This window comes from Chiloscyllium punctatum, chromosome 8, assembly GCF_047496795.1.
Source record: "Chiloscyllium punctatum isolate Juve2018m chromosome 8, sChiPun1.3, whole genome shotgun sequence".
NCBI classification, from domain to species: Eukaryota; Metazoa; Chordata; class Chondrichthyes; order Orectolobiformes; family Hemiscylliidae; genus Chiloscyllium; species Chiloscyllium punctatum.
Genome location: NC_092746.1, coordinates 31,926,505 through 31,939,424, shown reverse-complemented (window position 1 = coordinate 31,939,424; position 12,920 = coordinate 31,926,505). Strand labels below are relative to the sequence as shown.

General features: G+C 40.5%; 1 protein-coding gene across 3 annotated transcripts in view; it reads left to right on the top strand.

Moving 5' to 3' along the window:
• Nucleotides 1-12,920, top strand: part of abcb5 (ATP-binding cassette, sub-family B (MDR/TAP), member 5) — a 95,328-nt gene that overhangs the window by 66,923 nt on the left and 15,485 nt on the right. For all 3 annotated transcript variants that reach the window (XM_072575333.1, XM_072575334.1, XM_072575335.1), the window contains 4 exons: nucleotides 1,336-1,419; nucleotides 9,095-9,298; nucleotides 11,294-11,394; nucleotides 11,944-12,084. In XM_072575333.1, the coding sequence (XP_072431434.1) occupies nucleotides 1,336-1,419; nucleotides 9,095-9,298; nucleotides 11,294-11,394; nucleotides 11,944-12,084 (530 nt within the window). The remainder of the gene's footprint in view (nucleotides 1-1,335; nucleotides 1,420-9,094; nucleotides 9,299-11,293; nucleotides 11,395-11,943; nucleotides 12,085-12,920) is intronic.

Below are 12,920 nucleotides of genomic sequence, written 5' to 3'. Positions count from 1 at the left end.
AATAAAAAGATGGATTACTGGGCTAATGGTAGACTACTTGGTAGTGTGGAAGAGCAGAGGGATCTTGGTGTCCATGTACACAGATCTCTGAAAGTTGCCACCCAGGTAAATAGTGCAGTGAAGAAGGCATATGGCGTACTGGCTTTTATTGGTAGAGGAATTGAGTTCCGGAGTCCTGAGGTCATGCTGCAGTTGTATAAGACTCTGGTGCGGCCGCTTCTGGAATATTGTGTGCAGTTTTGGTCGCCATACTATAGGAAGGATGTGGAGGCACTGGAACGGGTGCAGAGGAGGTTTACCAGGATGTTGCCTGGTATGGTAGGAAGATCCTATGAGGAAAGGCTGAGGCACTTGGGGTTGTTTTCTTTGGAGAAAAGAAGGTTTAGGGGTGATTTGATAGAGGTGTACAAGATGATTAGGGGGTTAGATAGGGTTGACAGTGAGAACCTTTTTCCGCGTATGGAGTCAGCTATTACAAGGGGGCATAGCTTTAAATTAAGGGGGGGTAGATATAGGACTGATGTTAGGGGTAGGTTCTTCACTCAGCGAGTCGTAAGATCATGGAATGCCCTGCCAGTAGCAGTAGTGGACTCTCCCTCTTTATGGGTATTTAAGCGGGCATTGGATAGGTATATGGAGGATAGTGGGTTAGTGTAGGTTAGGTGGGCTTTGATCGGCGCAACATCGAGGGCCGAAGGGCCTGTACTGCGCTGTATTGTTCTATGTTCTATGTTCTATGTTCTATAGTTTCTAACAAGGTTTCAAAGATGGATATAGGCAGAGACCCCAGGGTAGCTTGTGAACTCCCTCCTATGTGGCCCATTGAAACAAGGTATGCATAGAAGATCTTCTAGGTTCCCTACAGTGTGGAAACAGGCCCTTCGGCCCAACAAGTCCACACAGGCCCTTCGAAGAGTAACCCACCTTGACACATTTCCCTCTGACTAATGCACCTAACACTATGGGCAATTTAGCATGGCCAATTCACCTGACCTGCACATCTTTGGACTGGAAACCCACACAGACACAGGGAGAACGTGCAAACTCCACACAGACAGTTGCCCGAGGCTGGAATTGAACTTGGGACTCTGGTGCTGTGAGGCAGCAGTGCTAACCACTGAGCCACCGTACCACCCATCTGCATATTGGATCTGTCTATCTGTACATTAGAAACTGGAATCATTGTTGAACCCAAAATACCAGATCCAGCAAAGAAACGACTTATTCACCATGCTTCCAGATTGGAATGGCAGGGTCCCTGATATTGCATCTTTTATCAATGTATATTGTTTAATGATTCAAATCTGATTGCCAATTAATTTATTCTAACACTAGGATATCAGTTGGTTTGATGATCACAAGAATGCTGTTGGTGTGCTAATAACCCATCTGGCTACAGATGCATCACAGGTTAAAGGGGTAAGTAAATTTATTAGAATATCCTTCTTTCATTCATGGAATAAATGTTTACTATCTTACAGTTACATGATAACCACAGGTGTAATGTTCAGAAGAGAGCAGTATATATTCTTTAAGATATGATTCCTGTAACGTAGTGCATTTTTTTTTACAATTTAACTCTTTCTTTTAAAATGAAACTTTTTCATGCGATCAGTAGATCCTCCAAGAACTGACAGAAATATTCATCACATTTCTCTGGGATTTCTGTCAAAGTTACAGCATGAAGTCAGTAGAACCCTTAAGCGAATTCTGCACCTACATCTTTTAAAGCAGTACCTTTGAAGTAACTTGCTAATTGGGTAGATTTTAATTCACAAAAGTAGCTTTCATAGACAGTAACGCAGCACCAAATAGAATTGTCAGCTTGAATACTACAATCCTCCAAACAGAAATATTCAACCGAATTCTTCTTGATAATACCTGTCAGGCACTATTTCCACTCAGATATGAACTTATTCTCAAGATACAACAATAAGACACCTGATAAAACCAGAGCTTCTAATGTGTTTCTGCTAGGTTTGAGAGCAGGTTATATAGTCCTGACACAGCATTAGATATCTTGTGACAAAACCATATTCAGGCTGATCCACAACGTATCTTTTTGAAGCAGCAGCAACCATGAACAGCCTTACTGCCTCCACCTGGAACTTTGAGGCATCTTTCTGGATTGCTTCACTTTCCCTGATATTCTTTTAGTCACGTCAAATTTCTTGTAACATCTCAGAGGTAGAAGTAAAGACCACTGACTTCCCCCGGCCCTCACGTTTATCTTTCACTAAAAGCTGATTTTCAAATCATTGTCACCTGTGGATGTTTAATATGCACAACATGGCTGCTTTAATATTTCCTATGTTATAACAGTGACTCACATCACCAGTACTTCCTTTGCTGTTTTGGAATGTCCTGAGATATCCATCTATGTGTCTCTATCACCCCAACCACATGTAATGATGCTGTTTACACTGCCTACACATGAGATCCCAGCTCCCAAATGATTGATTCTTCAAGAGTGGCCTGAGACCAGTGTCCCAACTGAGGCTGGTCAATGCTACACCTCTGGATAAGTAGCATTCCTATCCCCTTTCACTTGCACATCCTCATGCTCACTAGAACCCATTGCCTTTCCCTTTAAAAATCCTTCCATTGAAACCTTCACAATGGTCCTCTTTACACTTCTGTTCTAGCTTCTACCACTTCAGATAGACTGTCCATGAGGGAGGAGGCAGGATGTGTACCTTGACCACTGCTCTACCTAACCGGAGAATGGCTACACCCTCAATTCAGTTTCACGAGTGGTACTTTAGTAGACTGGGTCAGGAATACTTTTTGTGCTTGGGTTTCTCATGTGGTGCAAAGCAGCGTACCCTAGACAGGGGCATCCTGCAACTTAGCAACGTCCTGCACAATCCTCATAACCAAAGAGGGCTGTGTCAGCCAAGGATGAGATACAGGACTGCCAGGAAACCAATGAGGAGGAAGTTGAGGGTGAAGATCCAGAAACACGCCAGGTGACTGCCCTCTCTCCTCCTTCTCTTTGACAATGGTTCACTGGGCTGAAGAGGCCAGAGACAATCTTTATAGGCAGCTGCTTCCAGGACAACCGAAAAATGGTGGAGACTTCTTCTGTTTTTGTTCCTCTTTCATTGTACAGCTGGCATCAGCCCTCTAATGCTGTATGCCACACTCCTCAAGGGTTGCCTTGTCTTTCCATTTAATGTTATCTATGCAATAAAACATTGATTTTGTTTTCCTCTGAAATGTGGCTTTGCTATCCTCATATTTGAAAACCAAACTTCATGCAAAAACCTTGCCCTGGCCCAATGTTAGCATTAAAGGAGCTGTCAGCAGTCCTTTCACTACCTGAAAGTTTGTGACAGAGTCACCTAGTCAAAGAGATGTACAGCACGGAAACAGACCCTTTGATCCAACTAGTCCATGCTGCCTAAATATCCTAACTCACTCTGGTCCCACCTGCCAGCACCTGGCCCATATCCCTCCAAACCCTTCCTATTCATGTACCCATCCAGATGCCTTTTAAATGTTGCAATTGTAACAGCCTCCTCCACTTCCTCTGGCAGCTCATTCCATACACGCACCATCTTCTGTGTGAAAAAGCTTCCCTTTAGGTCCCTTTTATATCTTTCTCCTCTCATCCTAAACTTATGCCCTCTAGTTCTGGACTCCCTCACCCCAGGGAAGAGACTTTGTCTGTTTATCGTATCAATGCCCTTCATGATTTTATAAACCTCTATAAGGTCACCCCTCAGCCTCCGATGCTTCAGGGAAAACAGCCCCAGCCTGTTCAACTTCATCCTATTGCTCAAATCCTCCAACCCTAGCAACATCCTAGCAAATCTTTTCTGAACTCTTTCAAGTTTCACAACATCCTTCCGATAGGAAATAAACCAGAATTGCACACAATATTCTAAAGTGGTCTAACCAACATCCTGTATAGTTGCAACATGACCTCCCAACTCCTATATTCAATGCTCTGACCAATAAAGGAAAGCATACCAAACGCCTTCTTCACTATCCTATCGACCTGCAACTCTACTTTCAAGAAGCTATGAACCTGTACTCCAAGGTGTCTTTGTTCAGCAACACTCCCTAGGACCTTACCATTAAGTGCATAAGTCCTGCTAAGATTTAATTTCCCAAAATACAGCGCCTTGCATTTATCTAAATTAAACTCCATCTGCCACTTCTCAGCCCGTTGGCTCATTTGATCAATATCCCGTTGTAATCTGAGGTTACTGTCTCCACTGTCCACTACACCTCCAATTTTGGTGTCATCTGCAAACTTACTAACTATTCCTCTTATTCTCACATCCAAATCATGTACATAAATGACGAAAAGTAGTGGACCTAGCACTGATCCTTGTGGCATTCCACTGGTCACAGGCCTCCAGTCTGAAAAACAACCCTCCACCACCACCCTCTGTCTTCTACCTTTGAGCCAATTCTGTATCCAAATGGCTAGTTCTCCCTGTATTCCATGAGATCTAACCTTGCTAATCAGTCTCCCATGGGAAACCTTGTCGAATGCCTTACTGAAGTCCATATAGATCATGTCCACAACTCTGCCCTCATCAATCCTCTTTGTTACTTTTTCCAAAATCTCAATCAAGTTTGTGAGATATGATTTTCCACGCACAAAGCCATGTTGACTATCTCTAATCATACCTGCCTTTTCAAATACATGTACATCCTGTCCCTTGGGATTCTCTCCAACAACTTGCCCACCACCGACGTCAGGGTCATGGTCTTTAGTTACCTGGTTTGCCCTTGCCACCCTTCATAAAAAGTGGCACCACGTTCACCAACCTCCAGTCTTCTGGCACCTTACCTGTAATTATCAACGATACTAATATCTCAGCCAAGAGTCCAGCAATCACTTCCCCAGCCTCCACAAAGTGCTAGGGTACACCTGATCAGGTTCTGGTGATTTACCCACTTTTATGTGTTTCAAAATATCCAGCACATCCTCCTCTGTAATATGAACATTTTTCAAGATGTCACCATCTATTTCTCCACATTCTATATCTTCCATGTCCTTTTCCACAGTAAATACTGATGCAAAATACTCATTTAGTATCTTCCCCATTTTCTGTGTCTCCACACAAAGGCCACCTTTCTGATCTTTGAGGGGCCCTATTCTCTCTCTAGTTACCTTTTTGTCCTTAATGTATTTGTAAAAACCCTTTGGATTCTCCTTAACCCTATTTGCCAAAGGTATCACATGTCACCTTTTTGCCCTCCTGATTTCTCTCTACACCTTTATCCTCTTCTAAGGATTCACTCGATCTATCCTGTCTATTTCTGACATAGGCTTCCTTCTTTTTCTTAACTCAACCCTCAATTTCTTTAGTCATTGAGCTTTCCCTATACTACTAGCCTTTCCTTTCACCCCAACAGGAATATACTGTCTCTGGACTCTCATTATCTCATTTCTGAAGGCTTCCCATTTTCCAGCCTTCCTTTTACCTGCAAACATCCGCCCCCAATCAGCTTTTGAACATTCTTGCCTAAAAATGGTCAAAATTAGCCTTCTTCCAATTTTTTTCTCAATTTCCCTCTGACCATTAGGGGATCTATAATACAATCCCAATAATGTGATAATCCCTTTTTTATTTCTCAGTTCCACCCAAATAACTTCCCTGGATGCATTTCTGGGAGTATCCTCCCTCAGTATAGCTGAAATGCTATCCCTGATCAAAAACGCCACTCCCTGTCCTCTCTTGCCTCCCTTTCTGTCCTTCCTGGAGCATTTGTACCCTGGAACATTAAGCTGCCAATCTTGTCCATCCCTGAGCCATGTTTCTGTAATTGCTGTGACATCCCAGTCCCATGTTCCTAACCATGCCCTGAGTTCATCTGCCTTCCCTGTTCAGCCCCTTGCATTGAAATAAATGCAGTTTAATTTATCAGTCCTACCTTGCTCTCTGCTTTGTTCCTGCCTATTTGACTGACTTCTTTTGTCAACTGTATCAGTCTCAAATTGATCTCTTTCCTCACTATCTCCCTGGGTCCCACCCCCCCCCTCCCCCACCTTACTAGTTTAAATCCTCCTGAGCAGCTCTAGTAAATCTCCCTGCCAGTATATTAGTCCCCTTCCAATTCAGGTGGAATCCGTCCTTCTTGTACAGGTCACTTCTACCCCAAAAGAGATTCCAATGATCCAAAAATGTGAATCCTTCTCCTATACACCAGCTCCTCAGCCATGCATTCATCTGCTCTATCCTCCTATTCCTACCCTCACTAGCTTGCAGCACCGGGAGTAATCCAGATATTGCTACTCTCAAGGACCTCCTTTTTAAATTCCTACCTCACTTTATTTTCCCTTCAGAATCTCACCCTTTTCCCTTTCTGTGTTGTTGGTTCCAATGTGTACAATGACCTCTTGCTGGTCCCTCTCCGCTTTGAGAACATTCTGCACCCTCTCTCTGAGACATCCTTGATCCTGGCAGTGGGAGGCAACACACCATTCTGATTTTTCCCGGCTGGCTACTACAACATCTGTCTGTGCCTCGGAGTAGAGAGTCCCTGAACACAATAGATCTCTTGGAACCCGACATTGCTTAGAGCCAGTCTCAATTCCAGAAACTCGGCTGTTCATGCTACATTCCTCTGAGAATCCATCACCTCCTACATTTTCCAAAACAGCATCCCTGTTTGAAATGGGGATAGCCACAGAAGAGTCCTGCACTACCTGCCAACCTCTCTTACCTTTCCTGGAGTTAACCCAGCCCTGTGACTGTATCTGCAACTTTTCTTCCTTCCTATAACTGCCATCCATCACATTCCCTTGCTCTTGTATTTCTTCATTGCCTCTAACTGCCTCTCCAACCGATCCATTTGATCTGATAGGATTCGCAACTAACAGCATTTATTGCAGATGAAATCCTCAGTAACATGTAAACTCTCCCTAAACTCCCACATCCGACAAGAAGAGCACATTACTCTACTAAAGGCCATTTTTGCTTATTTCAATCTACAGACCCAGAAAATAGCACTGTCTTATTCCTCTACAAAACACTGCTCCAGGTTAAATTAATACTTGTGGCTTATATTGGGTGGCATGGTGGCACAGTGGCACAGTGGTTAGCACTGCTGTCTCACAGTGCCAGAGACCCGAGTTCAATTCCCGCCTCATGTGACTAACTGTCTATGTGGGTTTCCTCCCATGTCTATGTGGGTTTCCTCCCACAGTCCAAAGATATGCAGGTCAGGTGAATTGACTATGCTAAATTGCCCGTAGTGTTAGGTGAAGTGGGTTGCGGGCTGACAGGTCTGTTTCCACACTGTAAGTGATCTAATATTTGAAATCAAGAGACATACCTCAATAAAACATATAATCAAGAAAGAACACACTCTACTCACTATTGCAGACCTACTGTAAGGCCACACTTAAAAATATTCACTTATCTGTTTCTCTGCTGTGACCTCTCCAGAACAGGTTCCTCCAAGATTAGTTGTGAATTTTATTGTTTGTTAATTTTTCCAGATGCACTCCAATGTACAGCAATACATGAATTCAAACAGCAATAGTGGTTTTTTCTCTCTCTCTCTGTCTCTCTCCTGCATGGACCTCACCATGTGCTGCCTTTGTCTGTTCTCATCCCTTTTCAACGTCTCGTTGTTTTGACTTTTGTTCTCTCAAAAGTTCCAAAACAATGCAACAGCTTATAAAACAGTAATTGCTGCTCCTGGAATTTGAGGAAAGTACCTCCAACACCTAAAATACCTCAAAAAAATTTTTCCCGTCCTCAACCTTGGATTATCCAGAATCAAAATGGCCCTTTGTAACAGAGGCATATGAGTCATATTAGAAAGCCCACTCCCTTGTAAATACCACCAAATTATACTAAGCTCTGAGACCGCTTCTCATGAGCCTTGTTATACTCCTAATTTTCCCTTCACTGTTCAAAATGCAGTGAACCTTTGCAATGTATCATCACTGACAATACCAGTACTTTGGGCCATGAGATATGGATCTGTTCCCTCCACTTGGCTCCACAATTATAGTAAAGTGACATGTGTCACTGCTGATGAGGGTCTTCGTGCCTCAAAACTAACCAAAAATTAATACATTGCCAACAATGTTTTTGGAGCTTCAGATAAAATGTCCCTCTTTGAGTTTAACTCTGGTTAGGACAAAAAGCTTATCCATGCTGATAATCTAGATTGATTCAACAATCTGCATTACAGTGTGGAAACAGGCCATTCAGCCCAACAAGTCCACACTGACCCTTCGAAGAGTAACCCACCCAGACCCATTCCCCTACCCTATTTCCTATATTTACCCCTGACTAATGCACCTAATCTACACACCCCTGAACACTATGGACAATTTGGCATGGCCAGTTCTCCTAACCTGCACATCTTTGGATTGTGGGAGGAAACTGGAGCACCCGGAGGAAACCCACACAGACACGGGGAGAATGTGCAAACTCCACACAGACAGTCGCCCGAAGCTGGAATCAAACCTTGGTCTTTGGCGCTGTGAGAAAGCAGTGCTCATGACTGAGTTATCATGCTGCCCCACTGGGGAAGCATTGCATCCCACACAGTCAAATTGTGTCCATGATGCATTCTTCAATAGAAACATCATCCAGTTTTCTAAATTAGTCAAAGTCTGTCCGAGCATCATAGACATTCAACAAGTCAGCTTTCATATAGATTTATGTCATAAAGTTCATTAAGTCATAACTGTTCTTCACTATTCAGCTTCTAGTTCTGAGAACACTGCCCTGCACCACAAGAGCCCTCCTTTTAAATCAACAGTTTGGGCATGTTCTGAGACCTCTGGGGAAAGTGGGACTTCAACACCAACTTCCTGATCCAGGGCCATTACCACTACACTAGAGGACCATCTACACATTTTAATAGAATTGACTTATTAATTCCCAACTCTTGTTAACCGTGTTATCCTTAATTCCTATGTATTTATCATCCTCTCAACAAAATTAGATGCCAATCTTTTAAATAACCTCAAGAAACAACCAAGTATTTACTAACAACACCATTTGATTATTTAGTTTCTGTGTGAATTAGTTCAGCAGTTTATTCACTGTAGCTTGAACTGCCCAAAGTATTTTGTATTTAATCAGCAATGTTTTTAATTTCTCCTCAGGCAACTGGAATACGACTTGGTATGATGGCAATGACTGTTTGCACTTTTGGGGTAGCTTTAATTCTTGCATTCATTTTTGGCTGGCAGTTAACTCTTCTCATCCTGTTCTGCATCCCATTTCTTCTTGCTGCAAATATTATTGCAATGAAATCAGTTCTTGGGCACGCATCCAAGGACAACAAATCCCTCGAAGAATCTGGAAAGGTGAGAATTTAGCTAGACATTCTTACTACATTTCTGATTACATGTCATAACTTCAGGCAATAATGTAAAATGAACATTTAGATTAGATTCCCTACAGTATGGAAACAGGCCCATCAGCCCAACAAGTCCACACCGAACAGTAACCCATCCACACTCATTCCCCTACCTTTACCCCTGACTAATGCACCTATCACTACAGGCAATTTAGCCTGGCAAATTCACCTGGCCTGCACATTTTTGGATTGTGGGAGGAGGCCCACACAGACACAGGGAGAATGTGCAAGCTCTTCCTGAGGTAGGACTTGAACCCAGGTCCCTGATGCTGTGAGGCAGCAGTGCTAACCACTGAGCCACAATGTTGCCCCATCACCCAACATCAAAGTCCAGAGAACTGTTTAATTGGTGACTGAGCCAATGTCGTCTATTTTACACTGTTGATTAAAACCAAAGCTTCTTTTGGTATTTCTCACCAGCCACAATTTTCCCAAAATAAAATTGTAAGCAACTTTATAAAGAAAAGGCTAACACTGATAGAACAGGGCCAATCTATTTTGTGTTAGTGATTTGGTGATGCATTAAAATGTTTTTTCTTCCATATTTAAAATGTCTTTTCATTGATATTTACAAGTTGAATCAACAAGTGTATATTTTTATTGGATATTAGAAGTGAGTGTAAATTAAGAAACTAAGAGCACAACCCCTAACACTTCCTGTCCATTAAAATTTGAAATAGGAAATTATGGCATGTAATTTCCAACATAATCTCTTGGTGGATCTGGACCTCTGAATAGAAATTATCCTTTCTTTCATTACTCCGAGCAAATACAGTACAAATAAACTTTTTTTGTCTTCAGAACATGCACCTGAATATTGTTTTCAAATGATAACAACAAAACAGTTCTACATCCTGTAGGTCGAGGAGACATAATTTAAACATCCCTTGCCTGTTTCTCTTGTATCAATGATTTTGCATAATTTATCAGAGGCTCCAGGAATCACAGGAACATAATACAATTGGCTGTTACTATGCTGCACATATATTAACCAATAAAAAGATAAAGGGGTTAATGTGATTTTCAGTCTCTCATATATGCTTTGTTCTGGTCATTTGCAATGTACTTTTTCAACTGCTTGATGCCACATCTAACTGAGATTTGTAACACTTAGTAAGAAATTAGAAAAATAAATATTTACAGAACATGTTACATTGCTAATATTTGAGTATTTACTAAGAGCAATATTTATTACTGCATAATTCACCACATCGTCAGTGCACTTTACTAGGAATGTGTGGCTCAATATATGACCATAAGACATAGGAGCAGAAATTAGGCCATTCAGCCCATCGAGTCTGCTTTGCCATTCAATAATGACTGATACATTTCTCAACCCAATTCTCCGCTTTCTCCCTGTAACACTTGATCCTTTGATACTCAAGAATCTATCTCAGTCTTAAATATACTCAATTACATGGCCTCCACAGCCTTCTGTGGCAATGAATTCCATAGATTCATCACTCTCTGGCTGAGGAAGTTTCTCCTTATCTCTGATCTTTAAGGTGATCTCTTTTATTCTAAGATTACTCTAGATTAAAACATAGTAATTAGATATGTTAATATTCCATGGCAAAGCGAATCAGATTCCTTTGAGCAGCTTTACTTATGAACTAATAATTTAATTATTTTTGTAGGTTGTGTTTTTATAGATATTCTGAATTGATTTTTTGTACTTTTATCACCAAACTAAACATAGTCTAAATGACTTGTAAACATTCTTTCCCCTTTCGAAAACAGAATTGTTGTGAATGTCAGGTGGATTCCTCAGAATGGCTTCAGATGTAATTGAGAACCTCTGCTTTAGAGAATAAAATTTTGAATCAAATAGTTTTAAACTTCATTACTGAAAACAGACTTCGTTTGTTGTTCTGGTTATATTTGATTCAGTAAATTGTATGAAATAGCAATCTTTGTGATATTTTGTTTCACTTCCTCTCAGATTGCAACAGAAACAGTAGAGAACATTAGAACTGTGGTATCTTTGACAAGAGAAGATGCTTTTTATAAAAAATACATGGAACATGTAGATAAACCTTACAGGTACATAGCTTTCCCAAACTTATTTTAAATTGCAAGCATATTACATGCTGAGTCTATGATTGAAAACATTGTATCTTGAGCAATATTTTAGTAGCTCTTTTTATAAAAGATTTAAAGCTTCCATGCAGTTTTTAGTCTAAAATGGGAACATGGGTGTCCACAATGCATATTATATGTTCAGACAAAATACTTGTTTTTGATCTATGATTCCCCCTTATCAGAAACCAGTTCCTATAACTTGCCATTTATTTAACTCTGGAGAAATTAACCAATCCGCAGATCCAAAGGATAATCCAAGGGGAGCTTGATTTCTCCTTTCTCACCAAGAATGAAGTTATCCATTCACTAACCATGGCAATGATTCCCCTATTATTCTATCCCCTTCACAATTGTTTTAAATTTAACTCTAGATTTTTGAACACTACACATTTTCAAAATGATAGTTATTTAAATATAAAGTTAATGAATATATTGCATGAACCATATTTTCATTGATTCGCATTGTAAATAAGATGCCAAATTTTCTGAGCTTCTTTATGATTTTTGCAGAGCCGCACTCTCGAAAGCTCCATTTTATGGTTTCAGCTATGGTTTGGCACAATGTATTGCATTTTTTGTTCAAGCTGCAGTCTTTCGATTTGGAGCATGGCTCATTGTAAATTGCTTCATGGTTTTTGAGGACGTGTTCTTGTAAGTAACTTTATAAAATAAAGCCGTTCTTATGATCCTAGCTAATGGTAATATTGGACAGGTTAGATCCCTGAGTGAAATCTGGGTAAACAGAACATTAGATGAATTTTTGAGGTTGCTTACTGTGGGGATTAATTGCTGAATATATTCTCAAGAGGCTGCCAATGTTTTCTAACAAAGAACACACGTTTATTACATAAAAGAATAGAAAAATATGTAAGTCAGTTTGAAAAGGTCTTAATGTGAACTGTGTAACAAAGCAAAGCCTTGCATTTGGTCAACAGTATATCCAAAAACAATTTGCATGCTGATTGTGACATACTTTACTATATATTATACAAAATTATTCAGAATGTTTTGAAGCATGACTGATCATCATCCCAAAAAAAGCAGTAAAATAATAACCATGAAGATGACAATATCCTACTACACTATTGATGTTATTCCTGTAGCCACTGCTGTGTTCTCCCATACAACAGTTTAGGGCTTTATATAACATTCCTTCAATATTTTTGTTGATTAGGTTATAACATCTTGGAAATGAATGAAGGGGATGTTTAACTGGATAGTGTGAATAGTGGCAAGAGGTAGTGTGATAAGCTACCAGAACAATGTTCAAATTGAATAGCCAAGTATATACTTGCAGACTCTTTTCTTAGAATGTGTCTGAAAGCGGAAATTAAATCTAATTTTTCAGGCTGTGTTAGTGAGCAATTAAAGCCTGTGTGTTCAAGCAATCCCTCTTTTGACAAGCTATGCAGTTAATCAACTTTGCTTTCATTACTTTCATTTCATTTTTAAAATTCTGATACAGTCTGGTCTGAGTGGTGGGATTT